Source organism: Herpailurus yagouaroundi, unplaced genomic scaffold (assembly GCF_014898765.1).
Source record: "Herpailurus yagouaroundi ecotype Mexico unplaced genomic scaffold, PumYag 196, whole genome shotgun sequence".
NCBI lineage: Eukaryota > Metazoa > Chordata > Mammalia > Carnivora > Felidae > Herpailurus > Herpailurus yagouaroundi.
The window spans coordinates 2,004,252-2,027,804 of record NW_024412427.1 but is presented as its reverse complement, the minus strand read 5'-3'; the positions used below and the strand labels follow the sequence as shown (position 1 = coordinate 2,027,804).

Below are 23,553 nucleotides of genomic sequence, written 5' to 3'. Positions count from 1 at the left end.
GCAAACCCACAGTGGGAGTTCAGCGGGAAGTGACGTAAGTGACCAAGTAACCAGAGGCACTCCTTTTCTCTCAACCCAGAGGACAGTTTGTCCCAGCTTGTGGCTGTTTGTCATTCACTCTCTGACCTAAAGTTTAAAATTTCATTCATAAGTTTGGAACCACAAAGCGTGGGAAAGGCCCTTGGAGATCAGCTATTCTAGTTCAAACCCTTCAGATTACAGATGGAAAAAAACCTTGAGGCCTAAAGAGAGTCATGGACACGGCAAGGTCACAGAGCAATTTTCTGTTAGAAGGAGGATTTGGTTTGAGGTCAATTACAGATCATTTTGTTCTGTAATTACCAAATGTTGGCTATCTCTGAATCACTTGGGGAGCTCTTTAAATATCCAGATTTCTGTATTCTGCTTCTAGAGATTCAGATTTTGGCTTCCAACAAGGCCTGGAAATCTGACAATATAATATGTTCCTCAGGTGATTCAGATGGCACAAGGCCATGGATTGCATTTGGAAGTTGGAGTCCAATGCTCCTCTTTCATTTTGTAGTTTGGGATACTAAGACCCAGCATGGGACTCACCCAAGGTCACATGGCAGGTCACTGGGGCCCTAGTTCAGGCTTTGTGGTCTGAATTCAAAGTTCATTCTTCTTCTCCAGGCTTCCTGTGGTCAGATTCTCAAAGTGGGCCAAGGAGGTTGGCCAAGGGAGTTACTGTGGTTTTCCCCAGCTCTTGGTTTCCTTGTTGTATCCAAATTAAGACACGGGATGGTGCCCCATTTCCCAAGTTTTGAAAGATGGGAGATCAAGAGCTGAACTCCTACAGGTGAAAAGGAAAGTGCAATAGGCTGTCCCGCAGGCCCACGGGGGTTTCCCAGAGGCAAGCTCCGGGCTCCAGGAATGACGTCAGACTCCAGCAATTCAGCGCCCTAACACCTCAGGCTACCTGCATTTTCCATTTCAGGAGAGTAGGTAGGGAGGGCCTTCTCTCCGTGGGAGGTGGGAGGAGCCGGGTGGAGAGAGCCGAGCTATGACGTGAGGGGGCCTGACTCAGGAGAAGCCAAACATTCTGGCACTTGGAAGGGAAACCAAGCTGCCTGCGGGAACAAAGTAAAACTTCTTAAGCCCTTTTCCTGACCTCCTCACTCCACCACGTATTTCACTCTTATCTTTTTCTTCGGAAATCGTTATCTGGGTTTTGGAGTGAGGTGTCTTGGGTTTGAATCTCGGCTCAGTTTATGAGCTCTCTTACCTACGTAGAGGCACGCCCCCTCTCTGAGCCTCCATTTCCTCACTTTTAAAAAGAGGGATAATATCAACTGTCTCAGATTGTGAGGATGAAACAAGATCACGATCATGTAGGTACTTGATAAACAGAAGATGTTTTCTCGGGAACACTAGATCACACGAGTAATCAGTGGACCGGAGGGATTTGAATATATATTTGTTGATCTGAATTGAGGCACCTAAAAGAATGGTTGAGCTGGAAAGCACCTCAGAAGTCTTTGGGCCTTAATGACTTCCAAACTGGAGTCCAAGGGAACTGTTTACAGTATTTCTTAATGATAAGGGAAATCACATACTTACTCTTGATAAGGTCTCACCTTTCTTTACTTTTGTCTGGAATTGTATCAACTCAAGGTGATAATATGATTATCACATGCTGTTCAGAAGTTCTGATTGGCAGTTACATCAGTCTTCTATAAGTTTTTTTAATGGGAAACTAATTAGTGGAGGGTAGATTGAATGTTGGCAAACGTTAATCTTGTCTAACTCCTCATTTCATAATCAGGGAAGCTGGGGTTTAAAGAAGGAAGTAGCTTGCTAGTCACACAGCTAGTGGAGCTGGCTCTAAAACCCAGAATCTTTTCCTGGAACCGGTTACTTCCTTTCTTTCCATTCTGGAGAAGGGGGCTCCAGACTCAATGAGGTTAAGGGGTTTTGATCTGCTGGGGCAGGAAGAACGTGATTCATCAATTTGCTGTTATTCCTCCTCTGTTTTGACTCATTCAGCAAATATTTACCGACCGTCTACACTATGTGGACTCAGAAAAGGCAGAAAGAAAGCAGTCATGGAGGCAAGGCAGAGTCAGAATCTGGTCCTAGGTTATGATTTCAGAATCTGTCCTGTCTTCTAGTTTAAGTTTATATGTACATATAAATACAAACTGATACCCACATTATAAAACATTCACTACTTTGCCTTTCTAATAATTAGGTTGTGTCAGAGGGCAGGGACTTTCCCATTCGTACGTGTCCAAACCTTGCTGTAATCCAGTAGCACGAAATCAATGCTGCGATGTTGGCACGTGAATTCTAATCCTGACTGCCACTAACTCTGTCTTCTAACTCTTTGAGGCGGTACCTTGCTTTCCTTTTCTGAGCCTTACTCATCTGTCAAACGGGAACCGTGGCAAAATCATGTGTGGAAGACCTGGCAGGTTCATTTAAAGTTATCCCAGACTTTAACTAGGAGAGGGAAGGTAGAGTCAGCACTTATCTACTTGTTAATTCCTAAACATCTTTCCCTTGCTCTTGCCCACCCCGCTCCCTATTCTCCTGGTTGCGCCTCTTGTCTTCAAGACTCCCCTGTAGAGGGCACGCAAGCTCTACCGCTTAACGTGCCCCACTTCCGTCCGCCTTCATTCTTCATCTTGCGCATGTGCTTACTTCGCTTCCCCGCGGCCCGTACCCAGTTTAGGTGGCTCGGCCGAAGATTGCGTCCATTACGCCTGCGCAACCTCAGCCCCGCCCCTCCACCGCCTTCCCCGGAAACGCTTCTTTCCTACGCGGTCGCGGCTCCGCCGCTGTAGCTGGATCTTTGCCTCTCTAGGCAGGTAGGGCTTCTCCTCCATGGTCCTGTCTGTCAGCACTGTTTAGGGGGTCAGTCGGTGAGGCTGGGCCGTCTTCGGACACTTCGACCCTCGAGTCCGTCACCGGTAAGTGGACCCCGAAGAAGCCTGAGGACGGGCGGGGCCCGAGCAGCCGGAATGGGCAGGATTTCCCCTTACTCTGGGAATGGGTCTGTCCGCCCCGCCCTCACCCCCGCTCCCGGAATGGGTTCGCTCCCTCCGTCCCAGTCCCTCCTCCCGGGCGGGGCGGCGTTGCCATGGTGACGGCTCCCCGGCTGAGGCCCGGCGTGTGTCCTCGCAGGTGCCAGGGCGGCCCGGGGCCCATGGCGCGGCGGCGCTGACCCAGGCCCCGGGTGGCGGCCGGGCCCCGCGGGCCGGCATGGCGGGCCAGTTCCGCAGCTACGTGTGGGACCCGTTGCTGATCCTGTCGCAGATCGTCCTCATGCAGACAGTCTATTACGGCTCGCTGGGCCTGTGGCTGGCGCTGGTGGACGGGCTGGTGCGCAGCAGTCCCTCGCTGGACCAGATGTTCGACGCCGAGGTAGGGTCTCTGGGCCAGCGCGGGCGGAGTCTCGGCCTCGTCGGGTGTACTTTGTGATCCGACACTACTGGGCTCCAGACCTGGCTGGACCACCATCTTACTTTGTGGTCCCGGGGGAGAGATCTCATCTTTCTGAGCCTCAGGTGCCCTATCCATAAAATTTAGTGACTGTTAACAGAAGCAGATTATTCAAAGGAAAGGGCCTGGATGTCAAGGAGCAGCTTTGCGTTCCAGGCAACCTGATGCATCTCCTCTCTGACACTCTGAGAAAGTGACTTCACTTCCCTAGGCCCCAAATTCTCAGGTGCCAAACGGAAGAGGGGGGTGGATAAAAGAACATTCACGGAGGTATAATGGAAACTGCTTAGACTTTGGAATCAGGCCTCCGTTGAAATTCCACTTACTAGCTGTGTGATGTGGGCCAAGTGTTGTCCCCTCTGAACCTCAGTTTTCCTGTCTGCAAAATCATGAGACCAGTAGTGGAGAGGTTATGGACTGCAACGCAGAGAGCCTGTACTTTGGATTCAGAGAGGTTTAGCGTCCAATCTAGGTCCAGATACACTAGCTGTGGGACTCTGGGCAAGTTGCTTCACCTTTCTGAGCCGGTTTTCTCTTCTGGAAACTGGGCAGAATAATGCTCAGCAAAATGTTATGAAGGCCAGAGACCCCAGAGGTGCCTAGGAAGATGAAAGTGCTTTATAGTCAAGGAGGGCTATGAGATCTTCGCATCTGAGAGGCAGCTGTGGTGTATGGTAATGAGCACAGCTCTCAGAGCCAGGAGATCCGGAATGGAATCTTTGCTCCTGCTGCTGCTTCTCTGTGTAGCCCTCGGCAAGGTAACAGGAGATTTGTCACCAACTCACCTCTGTCATTGTGGTGCAAAAGCAGCCAGCATCTGTACTAAGCAAATAGGTGTCGTAGCATTTCCCTGGGACCTTATTTACAAAACTAGGTGTCTGGCTGGTGGGGTCTCAGTTTACTGAACCCTGTAGTTGACCTTACTCTTGCAGTTTACTGACTGTATCAGTTTGGGCAAGTTACTTCTCTGAACTTTTGCTTCTCCTTTGTAAGTCTCTTCCCGCCTGCTGTTTGGGGTCCAGTGAGATACTCTAGTGGAGGTCTGTGAAAGCACCTTGTTGGAAATAAGCTGACACACAGATGCAGGGACCTGTTTTCTTTTGTGTTCTGGGAAGAATGATTGTTCCTTGGGAGGTCCTGGAGCCTCGAGCTCTGCCAAGCCAAGGCACTTTTCCAGCATATTTCCATTTGTGATTCCCCCTCAGATCCTGGGCTTTTCCACCCCTCCAGGCCGGCTCTCCATGATGTCCTTCATCCTCAACGCCCTCACCTGGTGAGTATCACCAGTTTTGCTCTCCAGCATTTGGGGGTCCTAGCACTGGAACTAACTTCCTCAATTTGGACATGAGACAGGCTGGCACTTATTCCTGGGGCATGGTGGACTAAAGTGGGTGGCAAAGGCCGGTTCTGGGACTGGCTCCATTATAGGGCTCCTTCCATTGCTGTTTGACTTAGCTGGAAAGCTCTTACATCACTCTGCATGCCGCCTGGGGGTTAGCTTCCATCTCAGATCACTTCCCTGTTGTGGAACGAGGTGAGGAAGGGGTGGGACTGGGGGTCAGGAGAAGTCGGTTCTGTTCTTGGTCTGTGTGCCATTGGCCAAGTTACTTCCCTTCTCTCGGCTTCGGGCACCTCGTTGGTACACTGAGGGGTTTGGCTGGGTAACATTTAAGGTCACCCGTGACCATTGCCTGCCCTTTGAGAGGCAGTTTAGCATAATGGTTAAGATCTCAGGCTGTAGAGGCAGACTTACTTGGCTTTGAATCTCAGCTTCCCACTAGTCTCGTGACTTTGGACAGGTTGATCTATCTAAGCCCCAGTCTCCTCCTTGGTAAAATGAGGCGAATAATATTACCCATTTCATAGTTTTAAGGGTGAAACAAATTCATTCGTGGGAAATACTTAAAACAGTACCTTGCACATTACTATTCTTAACCTCACACTGGAGACTGAAAAACGGGTGGGCTGACTATGACCTGAATTTGGCTCCTAGATTACGCTCTGTTTTACCATCCCCCAAGTGGCATTTAAAACATTTTTCCACTGAGTTGAAAGGATATTTTATGTTAAAAAAATAAATCCAGATTTCTGGCTTCTCTTGGAAAATGGGAAGATTGACTGATCCCAGGCCAACCTTCCGGCATGCGGATTTGCCCAGCTGCAGGTCTCTGTGGTCCCCACTTTGGATGGTCCACGTGTGCCTCAGGGTGCTGCAGTCCCCACCAGTCCCTAGGATTCCCCTGGGTGACAGTCGCCATTTCTCATCAAGCTTGTACTTTGGTTTTTCTTCTGCCCAGCCTGATCCTCCCCCCCGCATTACCTGCCAGCTCTCTCTAGGCATCTAATAGTGGAACCCCCGCTTCACGCTTCTCTTGCTTGCTTCCCACCACTATGCTGTTCTCCTAATTGTCCCTACTCCCCAAATGATCTAAGGCCAGGACAACCCAGTGACAACTCACTGCTGTCCTCTCCCCACAGTGCTCTGGGCTTGCTGTACTTCATCCGGCGAGGGAAGCAGTGTCTGGATTTCACTGTCACTGTCCATTTCTTTCACCTCCTGGGCTGCTGGTTCTACAGCTCCCGTTTCCCCTCGGCGCTGACCTGGTGGCTGGTCCAAGCCGTGTGCATTGCGCTCATGGCTGTCATCGGGGAGTACCTGTGCATGCGGACGGAGCTCAAGGAGATCCCCCTCAACTCAGCCCCTAAATCCAATGTCTAGAATCGGGTCCTTTGGACACCCTGCTGGGCACTTGGCGCCCTTCCCTCCCGCCCTGCCCCCCAACACCTTGGGCTGTTCAGACTCTCCAGACGAGGTCCAGCCCAGGTGTGAGAGGAACCCTGGAAATGTGAAGTCTTGTTGGTGGAGAGATAGTGAGGCCCTGTCAAGAAGGCAGGTAGCAGTCAGAACCACAGCCGCAAGAATGGCCTCTGCCTGCTGAAGCGTTGCTATCTGGGAGGTCAGCAAGGGGACCTCTTTCGGGGTAATAACAGAATTGGAACCATGTCATTCTTGAGCCACTACACCTGTCACCAGCCTGTTATTTTAAAAAAGAACCAAATCAAGGATATCTGATTGGAGCAAACCACTCTTCTAGTCATCTGTCTTACCTCCCCCGAGACAGCTGTTACCTTTGCCATGTTGCTGAACCGCAGCTATTCTGTTTGGAGAAACACTTGGTTTCTGGATCCGTAGCCACAGAGAGGCAGAGGTGCAGAGGATTAGGCTGCCGTCACGGAGAGGACGGCAGACGGAGGCATCAAGCACAAGGAAGACGCACAACCCGTGTCCTGCTGCACGCATGTGTGCACACGCCCATGAATCCATGACTAACTTTCTTCCAGTTCTCTCTACTGCCAGCTTTCAACAGAGCAGGCCATAGGACCCGGAGAAGAAGTCCCAGCATTGCTCCTGGTCCACCCCTCACGATAGAGTCACTGCCTCTTCTCTAGGAATGACTAGGCACCCCAGCTCCCACCGGGCCTCACTTCTGGCAATAGTTCCTTTTCCCTGCCTTACTGGGAATTCTACAGTGGGAAGGGTATGATGGGTGCCGAGAGACAGGAGGCCCAGCCTTCCAACTTGAGCTGTGCTGGGAGTGCTGAGGGAGATAGAAATTTGCTGCTAAGATTTTTCTTTGGGGTGGCCTGTCCTCTGTTAGGGGCTTGCAGCTGTCCCTCCTATGTACATAAATACAGTATTTTCCACGGTTCTGCCTGTGCTTACTTTGTAGTGCCGCAGTTGGGCCGGCGAGAGACCCACACGGTCGGACGGGGAGCTGTAAAGAATGACTAGGTCACTTTCTCTCCTAGACCCCAGATTATTCTTTCATTTGGTTAAAATACTAGGTGTGGGGAACTCCTATGTCCTACCCCCTTCATCTGCAGCCTCCTGTGTTATGTCTTGGGTGAAGTGCCATGACTCAGTGTCCTTTCTCTCTTGCCATTGATTTCTGAATGTGTCCAGTGGAACACACTTGGTCTAGACCCACTTCTGTATTGAAACCATCAGTATTCCTCTTTGGGTCGCCCAGAGCCTGCCCAAGAGAGCAGTCAGCTTGCAGCTTACAGTGTTAGGTCTTCACAAATGGGTTTTGCTCTCTGCCCGGGAAGCCTTTCTAGCCTCCTGGGCCCCAGCCCTGCAGAAAAGGGAGGTGAGGCTGACAGGATGAAGGTTTAAGACTGAACGTGCCTGAGTGGAGACGGGAAAGCGCGAGGGTGAGGCACCTCAGTCACTTGGTGCTCTGGCCAGGCTGGAAGGAAGCAGCTGGTTAATGGGACTCGGATCCTGGCTACAGGGTCCCGGAGGTAGGACCAGCTGAGAAGACTCCCCTCGGGTGGATGGATTTCCCCCAGACATCGCAAACCATAAAGGCATGTGGCTAATGTTATTTCGGGTAGGGCACCAGAGCACATGTCATGTGGCTGCAGTCTCCCCTGGTCAGCTGTGGGCTGGTTGCCCCAACCGTGTTGGCTCACCTCTCTGGGAGTTTCCTTCAGAGAACTGTGCCTGTTCTTCTGCATATCTTCTGTAATGATGAATCTTTGCCCCTTGAGTGGTAATTTGGTTTTGCCAAAGTTGGCCAAACTTTGCCCGGAGTCAGGGGAGCCGATTTCTTTTCCCCAACAATACAGTGACTGAGCTGAATGACAGTTGGGGGTGAAAAATCTGTGACCTTAAGGAAATTGTTACGATTTCTAAAGTGACCATAAAAGCAGTGTCTAGAGGCAAGTTCCTGAGAGAACTGGGCAGTGGCAGGAACACGTTTGTCATGTTAGTAATAAGTAGCTGTGCAGGTCGCTGTCCATTGGTCGCAGGTCCAATGAGCGAGGCACCATTGTTTCCCCAAGTAGCTGTGCTTCATAGATGTCCGGCAGTGGGCTAAGTACTTTACATGTTGCTCACTTAATCTTCACGGCAACACTTGGAAATCGGAAGGAACCATCCGTATCTTACAGATGAGGAAACTAAGGCATTTGTCCAAGGTTATGTGTTAGGAGCTGGCAGACCCAGGATTTGGGCTCTGGTTCTGACAATAAACTCGTTCTGAAGACATTAATAGTTAAAGGACGTGCAAGTCTGTCACTTCATAATCATACCTCTGCATCCTACTGTATTGTTTTAAATACAAAGGATACGTAGTGCTTTGTAAACATTGCGAGCTTTCTAAGAAAAACTGGTAGACGATATATGAAATATGGCCACATTTCCAAATGAACAGGTAACTGCAGGAAGTTTTTATTTCCAGAGGCTAAGGGAGAGTTCCCACCACCCAGCCACGGAGATGGCGTTATCTCTTGACTTTCTAGGGGTCTAAAGTCTGAACCTCTCTTCATCCCACCCCCCTTCCCCGCCACTTCCCAACTTCCCTTTGGAGAAGATAAGTGGAGATGAGTACATAGGTGGTGCTCAAAGTCATTTATGACCCAGAAGGAAGATGAGAAAGGGATGTCTAACTCAGAGGGTGCCCCTAACCCCTAGTTCTAGGCAGCTCTTTCCAGATCAGAGCTAAATGGGGGCCAGGATGGCAGCCAGCAAGTGGGGGGTGATGGGGTGGGAAGCTCCAGGTCCCCATGAATCCTATGGGGGCACAGCTCCTGTGGAAGCAGAGTTTCTTCGACTGCTCAGTGACTCCCAGATCAGAGTAACTTCCTCTGGCAGTCCCCAGGGGCAGTCTGTGCACAGACATGGATCTCCTCCCTGTATCTGTAGCCCAAGGAGCACAGAGCCTTAGGGGCAAGGGAAGTGGGGGTGGATTCAGAGCACAAAAGAGGCCCTCTGTGGAGAGGGAATCAAAGCCTTGCTTGAAGGTTTCTGTGAGAAAGTAGCAAGTGGTGGTGAAAACAGCCTTGAGCCAGGAGTGGGTCCAGATTGCTGAGAGTTTGGATCCCTGTCCTGCCACTCCCAGGGCAAGGCAGAACTGTAGGGGCCAAGGCTAGATGACGAGAGAGCCGCACTGGAGTGCGGGGTGAAGTCTTGGGTTGCATTACTAGCCGTGAGGCCTTGGAAAAGCTGTTTAACTCCCACCCACCCCCCACCCCCACCCCAGCGTAGTTTTCCTTGTTTCTAAAATGAGGATAAGATACACCTCTCTGTGTTGTGAGGGTTCAATGAGATATGTGCAAAGCATTTAACCGGTGGCCGGCATCCAGAAATCTAAGCAGTTACTGGGCCACTGCCCCATCCCTCCTCCTTTTATGGAGGAGACACCTTTCTTCCAAGCCTCAGTGTTTTCAGCTGTTAGATGGGGAGGTAGGCTTGCCCGTGATCAGAGTATACCTACCGAGTACTGCACTCCTATGTGCCATGCACTGCAGAGTGACTTATTCTCACTTAATCCAATGAGCGAGGCACCATTATTTCCCCATTTTGCAGACAAACTGAGGATTAGGAGTAAACAACTTTCCCTAGCATCACACAGCTGGTGAGAAGCTAGGTCTGTCTGCCTCAACAGCCTCATCCTCTGCACATTCCAATCATGTTTAGTGGCAGGTGGTTCAGAGTAGGAGAGGGACAGTCTCTGGAATCCAGGTGGCATTATATCAAAAGGTCGTGAACGTGAACCTAAGATTGGCTTTTTAACAAGCAGCTAATTCCCTTAAAGGTGAGCAGTTAGGTAAGTGCTTGAGTGGGAAGCAAGGGGCTTTATTATGGCACAGGTCCAGGAAGCAGGCAGGAAAAAAAGGACATTTGTTCAACACCCTACAAACTGGCTTTACCTGCATCAAGCCTGATTTGCACAGAGCCCTCTGGAATGGATATTAGTATCAATCCCTGTTTAAAAAAATTTTCTTATTACGTTTCTTTATTTTTGAGAGGCAGAGAGACAGAGCATGAGCAGGGGAGGGGCAGAGAGAGAGAGAGGGAGACACAGAATCCGAAGCAGGCTCCAGGTTCTGAGCTGTCAGCACAGAGCCCCATGTGGGGCTGGAACCCATGAACCGTGAGATCATGACCTGAGCCAAAGTCGGACGCTCAACTGACTGAGCCACCCAGGCGCCCCATATCCGTCCCTATTTTATAAAAAAATGAAATAGGCTCAGAGAGCTCATGTGACTTCTTAAAAGTCACTCTGAATCCAACACTTTAAAGTTAATTTTTCCCACAGTTAACTGGTAGGGAGCCATTTCTGGAGTGGTTTGTGATCTCTGAGATCTGTTGCAGCCTCCTGCCCCCAAAAAGCAGGCTCTAACTGAGCCCAGAAGAGAAGCCTCAGATTGGAGTGATCAAGCACAGGGAAGGTGGTAAGGGGACAACCCAGCTGTGGGATTGTGGGAGGCACGTTGCCTGAGGCCCAAGTGCCTGCATCCTTGCCTCCCTGCCACCCCCCCCCCGCCCCCCGCCCAGCGCCCAGAGGTGCCCTGGACATGACAGATCCCAGCCTCAGGACACAGACACAGTCCATCAGCTGACGCTGACCCTGGACCCAACTCTGACTGTCTATGCGGCAAAGCGGTAGCTGCCAGTCTTGCTCAGGCTCACACCTTACCCACTTGGGGTCCCCTGGGAGGGCTCCCATGAGGATGAGTGCAGGGGGTCCCCAACACGGTGTGTTTTGGTTGGGAGCGCGCTGCCCTGATTGCTTGCTGACAGCGTGCGCGGACAGATGGGACAAACCTTCAGGCGAAGGTTGATGAAATGGAAGGGGCTTGGGGGGGGAAAGATCGAGTAGGGGTGATTTGTGAAGACTGATGGGATTGAGGATGTCCAGCAAAAGAACCGAAATGTTGACGACGCAGGAAGTGGGCCGGCGCGCAAGCCGGGCGGAGAGACAGCTTGGAGTGGAGGCTGCGGGGTGGAGGCGGCGCGGGGAGTGGCTCTGTAGAGGTAGGGGAGGCGGGAGTGGGGATCGTGGCGCCCAGGCGCCGGCTCGAGGAGAGCCCAGCGGGGCGGCACCGAGCAGCCCCACACCCGCAGGCTCAGGCCGGCCGTGGCCGCGCCGCCCAGGGCTACGGGGTCGTTCTGTGCCGGTGCAGGCCCGCTAGGCCCGCTGGACGCAGTCAGAGTGGAGCGCTGGGGCCTAGGAGGGTGCAGGCGTGTCCCGGGGAGGCCCTCCTGCCCTTCCTCCGCATCTAGGCCTCTCCACCACTGCCTGGGTCCCTCCCGGGAGGGCTCTGCGCCCCTCGATCGCTGCGCTGCTTTCTTGAGGGCGCCACACCGCGCAGCCCGCCTCTAGGGGAAGATCCCCAGAAACCCCGGCTCCCTGGTTTTTCCTCTCCCCAACTGCGTGTTCAGGGCTATGGCTCCTGCAGACAGGGGGCGACCGGGCTTGGAATTGGAGGGTGGGCGTGCCGTGTCACCTGGGAGCTGTAGGGAAGTACTGACTCGGGGCCTGACTGGGTGCTTTCCTTGACCCAGGCTGGGCACATTTTGAGGCTCAGCTGCTGCCGGTTTGTTGACAGCCGATGCTGCAATAACCGGGCCGCAATGCGCGTGAATACGGGCTGGATGCTCCCTTGTGCCTTTTCCTTTCTTCGGAAGGTGGAATGGGGAGCAGCCAGCACTTCTAGATTAGAGTTCTGGCCCCGCCACCCCCTAGTCGTGTGAGCCTGGCCAAATCACCTTCTGTTTCGGCGTCACGGTCTCCTCATCTCCTTGGCTTGCAGGGCCATTGTGAGGTACCGGTCACCCAGAAAGCACCCGACAGATGTTCCCTTTCTGTGACTTCATAGAATGCATCCTTCGAGAGGCCAGCTCGCAGAGGTGGGGAGGGGTGTAGCTCGCTGGCTTCTGGGTGCCACGTTCTAGACTGACCATAGGGACCTGGGAATGGAGTGGAAGAAGCGTAAAATCGTGATGCACACTTTTTCCTCCCCACCTCCGCCGAGGGCCTCTTTCCTCCATCCTTTCCAGCCCCAAACAGGAAGAACTGGCGGTAATATTCTTCAGTCCCTATGGGAGATTTTATTTGTACACTCGTGAATTTTCCCGCCCATCCCTCCCGCTCAGATGATTGCCCCGTCTCCGTTGTCACACTTCTGGCTCCCGTCCAAGGTCACACCACCTGTGAGCAGAGACCTTGGTGTTAGGAGCCAAGACGGCCGCTAGGGGGAGCTGCCGCCCGGGAGCGGGCTCAGGGACCAGGGCGCCCTAAGTCCAGCAGGTTGGGGATGGGGGTTTTGTGAAGGGGAAGCCTCCCTTTCAGCTGGATCCCCAAGCCCATCACCCCTTCCTCTCTTGGGACCTCAACTGGTGAAGTATTTTTTCTTTTTCTTTTCTGTTCTTCTTTTTCTTTCTTTCTTTCTTTCTTTCTTTCTTTCTTTCTTTCTTTCGCTAAGGAACTTTTTGTTCGGAGTCAATCTTATTTGAGACATGAATAAATGCAACAAATGTGGGTGATGGTTTGGTCTAAGGGGAAAGGATACAGCAGAGATCTACTTGACTGCCCCCCCCCCCCTTCATTTGGAAATCCCTGAAGTCCCTTACTCAGACTCCTGACTGAGATTCTGAGCCATAGCAGTTGTGGACCCTCCTGAGGCCTCCAGGCAGTGAGATGACCCACCTTAGAACCCACCTTCCAGTGCCCCTCCCCAGAACCCCTGCTTGGATCTTGAGAGGCCCCAGCCTAGTCATCTCCCTGCCATGTGGCCTTGGTCAATGGCTTCCCCCCAACTCTCTGGGCATGCAGGAGGAGCTCCCCCGCCAGCACTGCTAGCCACAGTCCCCAAGAGTCTGGATCATGAGCCCCTGACTCCGGGACCCATCTCCAGGCCTCCCTTGGGCCCAGGTCTCACCCCGGCCTGGCAGTGGTGTCGTCACACTCTGTACGGATGGCACATGGGCAGCTCGAGTGACGCAGAGCAGAAGCGCGTGCAGCAGCGCTTGACCCAGCGCAGGGTGGACGATCTGCACATCACCCGAGGCCCGGGGAGGTGGATTCGGGTGGGCAACCCCTCAAACCAGATCCACTGGTCAGCTGCCTCCAGCTGCTGCTTGTCCCCCATGGGAGTTTTGTGCTGGTAGGTCTTCAGGAAGATGATGCGGGGTTCTCCTTTAGGTGATTGCCTTCCCTGGGCTCCAGGGAAAGCGGTCAGGCCATGATCCTTCGATGTCCTTGGGAGCTCAGGCTCCATCTGCTCTTTGCCCTGGAGCACTGCTGCAGGTGACTCCTGTGCCTTGTTCCTCTCCCCCAACCCCTGCTTGAGCTCCCCTGTGGACTGTAATTTCTTGGATTCCAGTGTCTTCTCGGGGCACCCAGCTTCTTGGAGCTCTTCATTATCTTGTTCCACTCTTTCGCAGACATTACTGCTCCTGGCAGGGGGAGGGAAGACAGTCAGCAGAGCAGGACTAAGGCCCTGACCCTCCAACCCTGAGAGAGTTGCTACGCGGCCAGCTCAGGGGGGAAAGCTAGAGAGGACCAGAAGAGAAGCTTCACCACCAGGGGATGTGCCTGGAGGCACGGGATGGGATAAGGATGGGCGAAGGGCCAGGAGAGGTTGCTAGGACCCCTAGGACTGTATGTTGTCTGCATGGGCTGCTGGCCAGGGTTCTTCCTTTCTGGATTTCAGGTGAAGGGGTGAACTAGTCCAGTGTTTTCAAAGTGTGTTCCAAGAAACCTTAAGGTTCTGGGGAGGTATCTCAAATGCCCTCTCCGCTCTGGGAGGAGCAGGGTGAGGGCAGGATACCTTTCCACCCAACAACACAGCTGGGGCTTGAGGACAGATACTTGAAGAGAGGTTGTGCTGCTTTGAACAGGTTGGGAAACTGTGGGATGAGATAGGCCTGACCTTACCAGCTCAGTGTTTCCTGATTGCCGGCATCTAGGAGGCCAGCTCAGAGTGAGGAGCCCAGAGAGGGGGTGTTAACCAGAGGTATTCAGTGCTGGCGGGAGACCTTCCCCAAGGGTGTCTGTTCTCTGTAGAGAACCATTGGGTTCTCTGCACAGTGGTGGCACTGTCCTAGCTCCGTGTGTGAATCAGTGAGGACTCAGCCTCAAGATAATGACAGTACTGTTAATAGCCACCGTTGTGACTTGAATGCCTGCTACACGCCAGGCCCAGGACTCTGTCACACCAGTTCCCCAAAGTAGGGGGCAGCGAAGTGGCCGAGTGGCTTTGCAAGCAAAGGTTTTCAAGGTCGACAAACTGGCGTTCAAATTCGCTTCTGCCTCTTACCATCTGTGCATTTGGGGAAAGAAATTCAACCTCTAAGAGCCTTAGTTTTCTCATCTGTAAAACTGGGATAATTCTATCTACCTAATTGTGAAGAATTATGTAACTGGGAAATGCTTGTGAAGTGCTTAGCATATACCTGGCACTTAGCAGGTGCCTAATGTCAACTTTCTTAATATTCTGGTGTGATTTATGAGGAAGCCAAACCTTAGTAAGGTGACTGGTCTGCAGGTGAATCTCTGCATTGTGTGGACTTGAGGGTGAGGAGGATGAGCGGCCCCTCTTGCTTGGGTGGTGCCCTGGCTGGTGGTTAGTCCCATAATTGGATGATTGTGACCATGATTAGGACCACAGCTCTGATATCACACAGGAATGGCTTCAGATCCTAGCTCTGCCACTTACCAGCTCAGGTAGCTGGAACAAGTCGCTTTATCTCTTCAGCCTCAGCTCCCCATCAGTAAAATGGGGCTAATAAATACCTTTCTCACAGAGCCTTTGTAAACATTAGGTTTTCTTAATTTCTTAGCATATATAGATTGTGCCTATTCCTAGTAAAGATAGCTGTAGGGTCTGTGGTGGGGGCATGGTGGGCCAAGCTCACCTGGTGGAGATCCCAAGGATCTTCGGAACTCTGAGCAACGAATTCCAACACCTTTTGGCCAAGTTATGCAGTTCTTGGATCCGGGGGTTTGAGCTCTTGAGCAGCTTCAAGAGCGACAAGTTTTTTAATACCTGCCGGGGTCAAGAAACAAGGAAGAGGGGCGCCTGGGTGGCGCAGTCGGTTAAGCGTCCGACTTCAGCCAGGTCACGATCTCACGGTCCGTGAGCTCGAGCCCCGCGTCAGGCTCTGGGCTGATGGCTCGGAGCCTGGAGCCTGTTTCCGATTCTGTGTCTCCCTCTCTCTCTGCCCCTCCCCCGTTCGTGCTCTGTCTCTCTCTGTCCCAAAAATAAATAAAAAACGTTGAAAAAAAAATAAAAAAAAATAAAAAGAAAGAAACAAGGAAGAGAGAAGCTTCAGCTTTCTGTAGTCTCCCACAACCCACCTAGACTTTGGCTCAACTCAGGTCAGGGCTGGGCCTGGTGACTTCTGGGTCACTAGAAGCCTGGCAACCAGGAGGGACCAAAATGGGGCATCTCACCATCTTAAGTCGGTTCCGCCTAATTGCTTTGCTGACAGGTTGCGGTATCTTGTCCCGTGGTTCTTCATCTTGTAGCTGAGAGAGAGAGACAGAGAGACGGAGAGACACAGAGAGAGCGCTAATATAGGAGGAATCCCCCTGAACACCTCCATTATGCTGTTCCATTTGGCTGAGCGTGGTTTGACCAAACTTAAACTGGGATTTTTGTCTTGGTTTGGGGCAGAAATGGGGAGACCATTCTAACTCTCCTGCTCTCTCTTCACCCTTCACCTCTCCCTTTCCCCCAGGCTGGATGGCCCCTGCTCTGGGTGTGGCTGGACCCCCTCCATGTCCGTTCCCAAGTCCAACCTTGGAAACCATTCTATTCTTGGGCCTCTTCCTTGCTGATGGACTCATACTGGGGCCGTGAGGCCTCAAAGACAGATATCTGGGGCAAGACTGGAATCAAGCACCACCTGCACCCTGCCCCTCTCAGTTCGGCCAGCACTCAGGCTGGCTGTCAAGAGGGCTGTGCTGGAGCTTCCAGGGAGGGGGGCTGTGACATCACTGAAATTTGTGACAGCAGCAGGGCTGGGTCTCCAAGGAGTATGTGTGTGGCAGGGGTGGAGGGTGAGGAGGAAACTCCCATTTGTGGAAAACCCTAGTAGGTGCCAGGTAGAGGCATTCTCTTACCTCCCTGTGAGGTAAGAGAATTGTCTCCTCTTTTTAAATAAAGAAGCCAGGGTTCAAAGGGGTTAAATAATTTACTCAAGGCCACACATGTGGATAATGGTGGAGCTGGAAATTTAAGGTCTGACAGTCAATGCATGAAACCAGGGGTTCCTAACTATGCTCATCTGTTCTCTCCCGTCCTATGTTGACTGTGCACATGCTACATGTCAGGTGTTGTTCTAAGCACTGGGATAAAAGAACATTCTTCCTCTCAAGGAGTTTACATTCTGCTGGAGGGGAAACAAAACAGTACGCGTGCTTGTAAAGCAAAATGTGTTTACCTATGTGTGTGTATTATAAATTTTACTGATACAAATATAAAATAATAAAATTCTACAATACTCTTTATTGTAAATTCCAAAGAGCCAGTTCATTCTTAACAGTATGCTTTTCCTGGGTCTTGCGTAACTCCTATCCATAGCCAATCTATGGTTGTTATGGATGAACAAATGTAGCTCCAACATAAATGTTGACATTTTCAGGAGGAAGAAAGTAAAAAAGTGAAAGAATAAAATGTTGGAATTTCACTTATTCACCAATGACATATCGACTTATTTGCTGTATTGGATCCGTTTTCAAATACCGGCAGTATGTTTTCTCAATTTTTTTTGGTGTGTGTGCTGTTTACAATGTAGTAGCTAGAGACAGGACATATGTGTTTACATTTAATTGCATTATTAACATCTCCTCCGTTAGATGTTAAGGCTAGACCATGGGTGGGCAAGTTTCTTCTGTAAAGGGCAAGATAGTAAACAGGTCAAGCTTTGCAGGCCATATAATTGTACCTGCTCAGCTCCGCTATCATAGGGTGAAAGCAGCCACAGATAGTATGCAAATGAGTAGGCATGGCTGTGTTGCAATAAAACTTTATTTACAAAAGTAGTTGGGCTGGATTTGGGCCATGATCAACCCCTGGTGCAGCCAATCGACAAAATAATAAACCTGATTTATAACGTACCTATGTTTGGGTGTGAATACTCCTACCAGGGCTGAATTCAAGCTACCAATGAGATGTCACTGAATAGAGAATTGAATGGAAATGCATAGTAGCATATGATTATATATTTCCACAACAGTGAAGACTCTCAGGAACATAGATAATAAATAGCAAAAGGTAGCAAACAATTACGAAGTGATGAGTTTGAGCATTTTTTGCCTTTGTTTTTAATATCATTAATTTAATTAAGTTTGTGTAATTTGATTTTTAATGATGGCTAGGCGTAACAACCAGCCAGCAGAGCTTGTAAGAGTGTACTAGGCTTTTGCAAGCTCTTATGAGTCAGTTCCAGCACACCACTGTCCTGTCAGAGGGAAATAAGTGTGGGAAGAAAAGTAAACGGGGCAGAGGGCAGTGGGAGAGCAAAGGCAGAATGTTTGCCATATTAAAATGGATGGAACGAGGGGCGCCTGGGTGGCGCAGTCGGTTGAGCGTCCGACTTCAGCCAGGTCATGATCTCGCGGTCCGTGAGTTCGAGCCCCGCGTCGGGCTCTGGGCTGATGGCTCAGAGCCTGGAGCCTGTTTCCGATTCTGTGTCTCCCTCTCTCTCTCTGCCCCTCCCCCGTTCATGCTCTGTCTCTCTCTGTCCCCAAAATAAATAAACGTTGAAAAAAAAATTAAAAAAAAAAAAAATAAATAAATAAAATGGATGGAACGGGAAGCATTCACTGACCAGATGAGATGTGAGCAAGGGCCCGAAGGAGGTGAGAGAAGGGGAGACTAGTGGCGGCAGGAGATGAGGACAGGGAGGGGCTGTGGTGAAGAGCAGGGAGAGATGAGGGCTGCTCTGAAGGATCTGCCTAGCTGGCCACATCAGGAATTGGAAGAGCCTGTGGAACACAGCTTCCCCGGGCACCACCCCATTCAGCCGGCCGGTCTGATACCCAGCCGAGTGTGAGAACCACTCTCCAATACACCGCCTCTAGGGCGGAGACACGTGCGTAGAGGGTGCTTAGCTCTGCCTTTTAGGGGTGATGGACCAAGCCTAGGCTGCAGAACAACTTCGTGCATGTCAACGTCCTTTATTATTAGGGTGAAGGGGGGAGGTTAACATGCTGTGTGACCCAGGCCAGAAACCTGGAGGTGGCTTGAGAGGGAAGCTGTGAAGGACACTCGCTCCCCCCTCTCCCTTCTGTCCACCCCACTACTCCTGGCTCCTCTGCCTGCTCTGGCTCGAGTTTGGCATTTCTTTTTTTTTTTCACTCAGAAGAATGCCCTCAACATCCACTCAGTTATTGCATGTATCAATAGTTTGGGTTTTTTGTTGTTGAGTTTTATTCCAGAGTATAGAATGTACCACAGTTTATTTAACCATTCCCTTACTGAAGAACATTCGAGTTGTTTCTAATTTAGAGCTGTTACAAGTAAAGCTGCTGTGAACATTCATGTATGGATTTTTGCATGGACATAGTTTTCATTTCTCCATAAGGAGTGCGATTGCTAGTGTCTGTTTAGTTTTCTAAGAAGACACAAACTATTTTCCAGAGTGACTATATTATTTTACATTCTCACCAGCAATGTATGAATGATCGGTTTTTTCTGCATCCTGATCTGCTTTTGGTATGGTTCCTATTTTTTATTTTTATTTATTAAAACTTTTTAAAATTTATTTATGTATTTTGAGAGAAGACAGAGGGCACAAGCAGGGGAGGGGCAGAGAGAAGGAGAGACAGAATCCCAGGCAGGCTGCACGCCATGAGCACAGAGCCCAATGTGGGGCTGGAACGCACAAACTGTGAGATCACGACCTGAGCCGAGATCAAGAGTTGGATGCTTAACTGACTGTGCCACCCAGGCGCCCCACTATGGTCACTATTTTTTAAAATGATTCTCGTAAGTGTGTAGTGATACCTCATCATGGTTTTAACTTGCATTTCCCTAATGGCTATTGATGCTGAACATATTTTATTGTGTTATTTGCCATTTCTGTATTCTCTTTGATAAAACATCTGGTTTTTGTCCATTTTCTAATTGGATTGTTTGTCTACTGCTGAGTTTTTAAAAATTAATTAATTAATTAATTAATTATTACTTAAATCCAAGTTCGTTAACATACAGTGTACTAATGATTTCAGGAATTTAGTGATTCATCACTTACATATAACACCCGGTGTTCATCCCAGCAAGCGCCCTCCTTAATGTCCATTGCTCGTTTAGCCTATCCCCCCACCCAACACCCCACCAGCAACTCTGAGTCTGTTCTGTATATTTTAGAATCTCTTATCGTTTGTCTCCCTTTCTGTTTTTATCTTATTTTTCCTTCCCTTCCCCTATGTTCATCTGTTTTGTTTCTTAAATTCCACATATGAGTGAAATCACATGATATTTGTCTTTCTCTGACAAACTTATTTCACTTAGCCTAATACACTCGTTCCATCCATGTTGTTGCAAATGGCAAGATTTCATTTTTTTTGATCGCTGAGTAAGATTTATAATGTAATATAGTAATATTCTATAATATATATTGATACATCTTCTTTATCCATTCATCAGTTGATGGACATTTGGGCTCTTTTCATACTTTGGCTATTGTTGATAGTGCGGCTATAAATATGAGGGTGCATGTGCTTCAAATCAGCATTTTTGTATCCTTTGGATAAATACCTAGTAGTGCAATTGCTGGGTCGTAGGGTAGTTCTATTTTTAATTTTTTGAGGAACCTCCATACTGTTTTCCAGAGTGGCTGCACCAATTTGCATTCCCACCAGCGGTACAAAAGGGTTCCTGTTTCTCTGCATCCTCATCAACATCTGCTGTTGCCTGAGTTGTTAATTTTAGCCATTCTGACAGGTGTGAGCTGGTGTCTCATTGTCGTTTTGATTTTTATTTCCCTGATGATGAGTGATGGGGAGCATATTTTCATGTGTTTGTGAGCCTTTTGGATGTCTTCTTTGGAAAAGTGTCTATTCATGTCTTCTGCCCATTTGGATTATTTATTTTTTGGGTGTTGAGTTTGATAAGTTCCTTACTGATTTTAGATGCTAACCCTTCATCTGATATGTCACTTGCAAGTATCATTTCCCATTACATTGGTTGCCTTTTAGTTTTGCTGACAGTTGCCTTCACTTTGCAGAAGGCGTTTATCTTGATGAGGTCCCAATAGTTCATTTTTGCTTTTGTTTCCATTGCCTCTGGAGATGTGTCAAGTAGGAAGTTACTGAGGTGGAGGTCAAAGAGGTTGTTGCCTGTTTTCTCCTTTAGGATTTTGATGGTTTCCTGTCTTATGTTTAGGGCTTTCATCCGTTTTGAGTTTATTTTGTGTATGGTATAAGAAAGTGGTGTAGGGGCACCTGGGTGGCTCAGTTGGTTGAGCATTCAACTCTTGATTTCAACTCAGGACATTATCTCATGGTTCCTGGGATCGAGCCCCATGTCAGGCTCTGCGCTGACAGCACGGAGCCTGCTTGGGATTCTCTCTCTCTCTCTCTCTCTCTCTCTCTCTCTCTCTCTCTCTTTCTCTCTCTCTCTCTCTCCTCCTCCCCTGCTTGTGTTCTCTCTCAAAATAAATAAATAAAATTAAAAAACGAAAGAAAGAAAGAAGGAAAGAAGGAAAGAAAGAAAGAAAGAAAGAGGTCAAGGTTCATTCTTCTGCAAGGTCACTGTCCAGTTTTCCCAACACCATCTGCTGAACAGACTGTCTTTTTTCCATTGGATATTCTTTCCTGCTTTGTTGAAGATTAGTTGGCCATATGTTTGTGGGTCCATTTCTGGGTTCTCTATTCTGTTCCATTGATCTATGTGTCTGTTTTTGTGCCAGCACCATACTGTCTTGAGGATTACAGCTTTGTAAGACAGCTTGAAGTCTGGAATTGTGATGCCTTCAGGTTTGGTTTTCTCTTTCAATGTTACTTTGGCTATTTGGGATCCTTTCTGGTTCCATCCAAATTTTAGAATTGTTTGCTCTAACTCTGTGAAGAATGTTGGTGTTACTGTTGAGTTTTGAGAGTTGTTTATATATTCTAGAGTCAAGTCCTTTGTAACATGTATGATTTGAAAATATTTTCTCCCATCTGTGATACCTTAATTTCCTTTTCTTGTCTTATTTTGCTAGCTAGAACTTCCAGCACCACATTGCATAAAGGTAACGAGAGCAGTTATCCTTGCCTTATTCTTGATCTTATCTTTCACCAGTAAATATGATGTTAGCTGTAGGTTTTCTGTAGATGCTCTATATCAAGTTCAAAGTTACCCTCTATTCCTAGTTTGTTGAGAGTTTTTGTAATAATGGCATTGGCTTTTGTCTAATGATTTTTCTGCATGAGTCAATATGGTCATGTGATTTTTTTTCTTCTTTAGTTCATTACTATGGTAGATTATATTAATTGATATTTGAATATTGAAGTAGGCCTGCATGCCTGAATAAACCCCACTGGGTTTTGGTGTTTAACACTTTTTATGTAATTTTGGGTTGAATATTTGGTAATATTTTGTTGAAGATTTCTGTGTCTATTTTTGTGAGGGCTATGGGTCCTTTATATGTTACATGTATTACTCTTGAACTGGCATAGTAGTATTTGAGAGGGGACTTAAAATAGTTGTAAATATATATTACAGACTCTAGGGAAATGACTACATTTTTTTTTTAATTTTTTAATGTTTATTTATTTTTGAGAGACAGACAGCACGAGCGGGAGAACAGGTGAGAAAGAGAGAGCCACAGAATCCAAGACAGGATCCAGGCTCAGGGTGGTCGGCATAGAGCCGGATGCGGGGCTCGAACTTGCGCGCGAGGAGATCATGACCTGAGCTAACGTCCGACGCTCAACCGACTGAGCCACCCAGGCGCCCCTAAAAAGAAGTATAATTGGTAGGCTAAGAAAGGAGAGAAAATAGAATCATGTAAAATGCTCAAAGCAAAAGAAGGCAGAAAAAGAGGGAAAGAAAGAAAAGAAAGAACAAGTACAACAAATAGAAAATAGTTATAAGCATAGTAGATATTATGCCAATTATATCAATGATGACTTTAAATGTGAATGGCCTAAATATATTCTAATTAAGAGACTGGAACTGTCAGAGTAGACAAAAAACAAAATAAAACAAAACAAAAAAACAAAGACCTAAGTATATGTTGTCTAAGAGAACCCCACTTTATTTTTTATTAATTTTTTTTAATGTTTATTCATTTTTGAGAGTGAGAGAACACAAGCAGGGAGGGGCAGAGAAAGAGTGAGACAGAGAATCCAAAGCAGGCTCAGTGCTATCAGTGCAAAGCCCAACGTGGGGCTCATACCTGTGAACTGTGAGATCATGACCTAAGCCAAAGTCAGACGCTCAACCAGCTGAGCCACCCAGGTGCCTCAAGAACCCCACTTTAAATATAAAGCCGAAGATAGTTTAACAATAAAGGGATAGAGAAAGACATGCCATGTTCACACAGTCAAAGGAAAGCTGGAATAGCTATATTAATTTCAGATAAAGCAGACTTCAGAACAAGAAACATTATCAGGGATAAAGAAGATTGTTAAATAATAATAAAGGAGTCCATTATCCAAGAAGACATAATAATCTTTAATATATATGCCCCTAACAATAGAGTGTCAAAACGTGTGAGGCAAAAACCAGTAGAACTCCAAGGAGAAATAAACAAATACACTGTTATAGTTGGAGACTTCAACACCTCTCGTTCAGTAATTATAAGTCAAACAGGCAGAAAAATCAGTAAGGATATAGTTGAACATTACCAGCAATCAGCTTGATCTAATTGGCATTTATAGAATACTTCATCCAACAAATAGCAGAATACGCATTCTTCTCAAGCTTATGTGGAACATTCATGATAGAGCACATTCCAGGCTATAAAACACACCTGAATTGGGGCGCCTGGGTGGCTCAGTCGGTTGAGCGTCCGACTTCAGCTCAGGTCACGATCTCACGGTCCGTGAGTTCGAGCCCCGCGTCGGGCTCTGGGCTGATGGCTCAGAGCCTGGAGCCTGCTTCTGATTCTGTGTCTCCCTCTCTCTCTCTGCCCCTCCCCTGTTCATGCTCTGTCTCTCTCTGTCTCAAAAATAAATAAACGTTAAAAAAAAATTTTTTTTTAAAAAAACATACCTGAACATATTTTTAAAAGAATAGAAATCATACAAAGTATGTTCTCAAAACACAATGGAATTAAATTAGAGGCCAATAACAGAT

At 48.6% G+C, this 23,553-nt stretch overlaps 2 protein-coding genes across 4 annotated transcripts in view; one reads left to right on the top strand and one right to left on the bottom strand.

The window, feature by feature from the left end:
* The first annotated feature begins 2,743 nt into the window (after positions 1 to 2,743).
* SYS1 (SYS1 golgi trafficking protein) overlaps positions 2,744 to 23,553 on the top strand; it is a 36,139-nt gene continuing 15,329 nt past the window's right edge. Inside the window, exons 1-4 of one of the 3 annotated variants that reach the window (XM_040446943.1) lie at positions 2,749 to 2,933; positions 3,148 to 3,387; positions 4,671 to 4,738; positions 5,944 to 8,522. In XM_040446943.1, coding sequence (XP_040302877.1) covers positions 3,226 to 3,387; positions 4,671 to 4,738; positions 5,944 to 6,184 — 471 coding nt within the window. In that variant the 5' untranslated portion in view covers positions 2,749 to 2,933; positions 3,148 to 3,225 and the 3' untranslated portion in view covers positions 6,185 to 8,522. Of the gene's footprint in view, positions 2,934 to 3,147; positions 3,388 to 4,670; positions 4,739 to 5,943; positions 8,523 to 23,553 lie in introns of those variants that run through there. The other 2 variants (XR_005781959.1, XM_040446944.1) reach the window with 2 other exon arrangements.
* TP53TG5 (TP53 target 5) lies at positions 12,067 to 17,794 on the bottom strand. The gene is made up of 6 exons (XM_040446942.1): positions 16,062 to 17,794; positions 15,714 to 15,788; positions 15,176 to 15,306; positions 13,198 to 13,714; positions 12,282 to 12,467; positions 12,067 to 12,157 (listed from the first exon to the last, which is right to left on the bottom strand). The coding sequence occupies exons 1-4, from the start codon at positions 16,107 to 16,109 to the stop codon at positions 13,219 to 13,221; spliced, it is 750 nt and encodes a 249-aa protein (XP_040302876.1). The 5' UTR covers positions 16,110 to 17,794; the 3' UTR covers positions 12,067 to 12,157; positions 12,282 to 12,467; positions 13,198 to 13,218.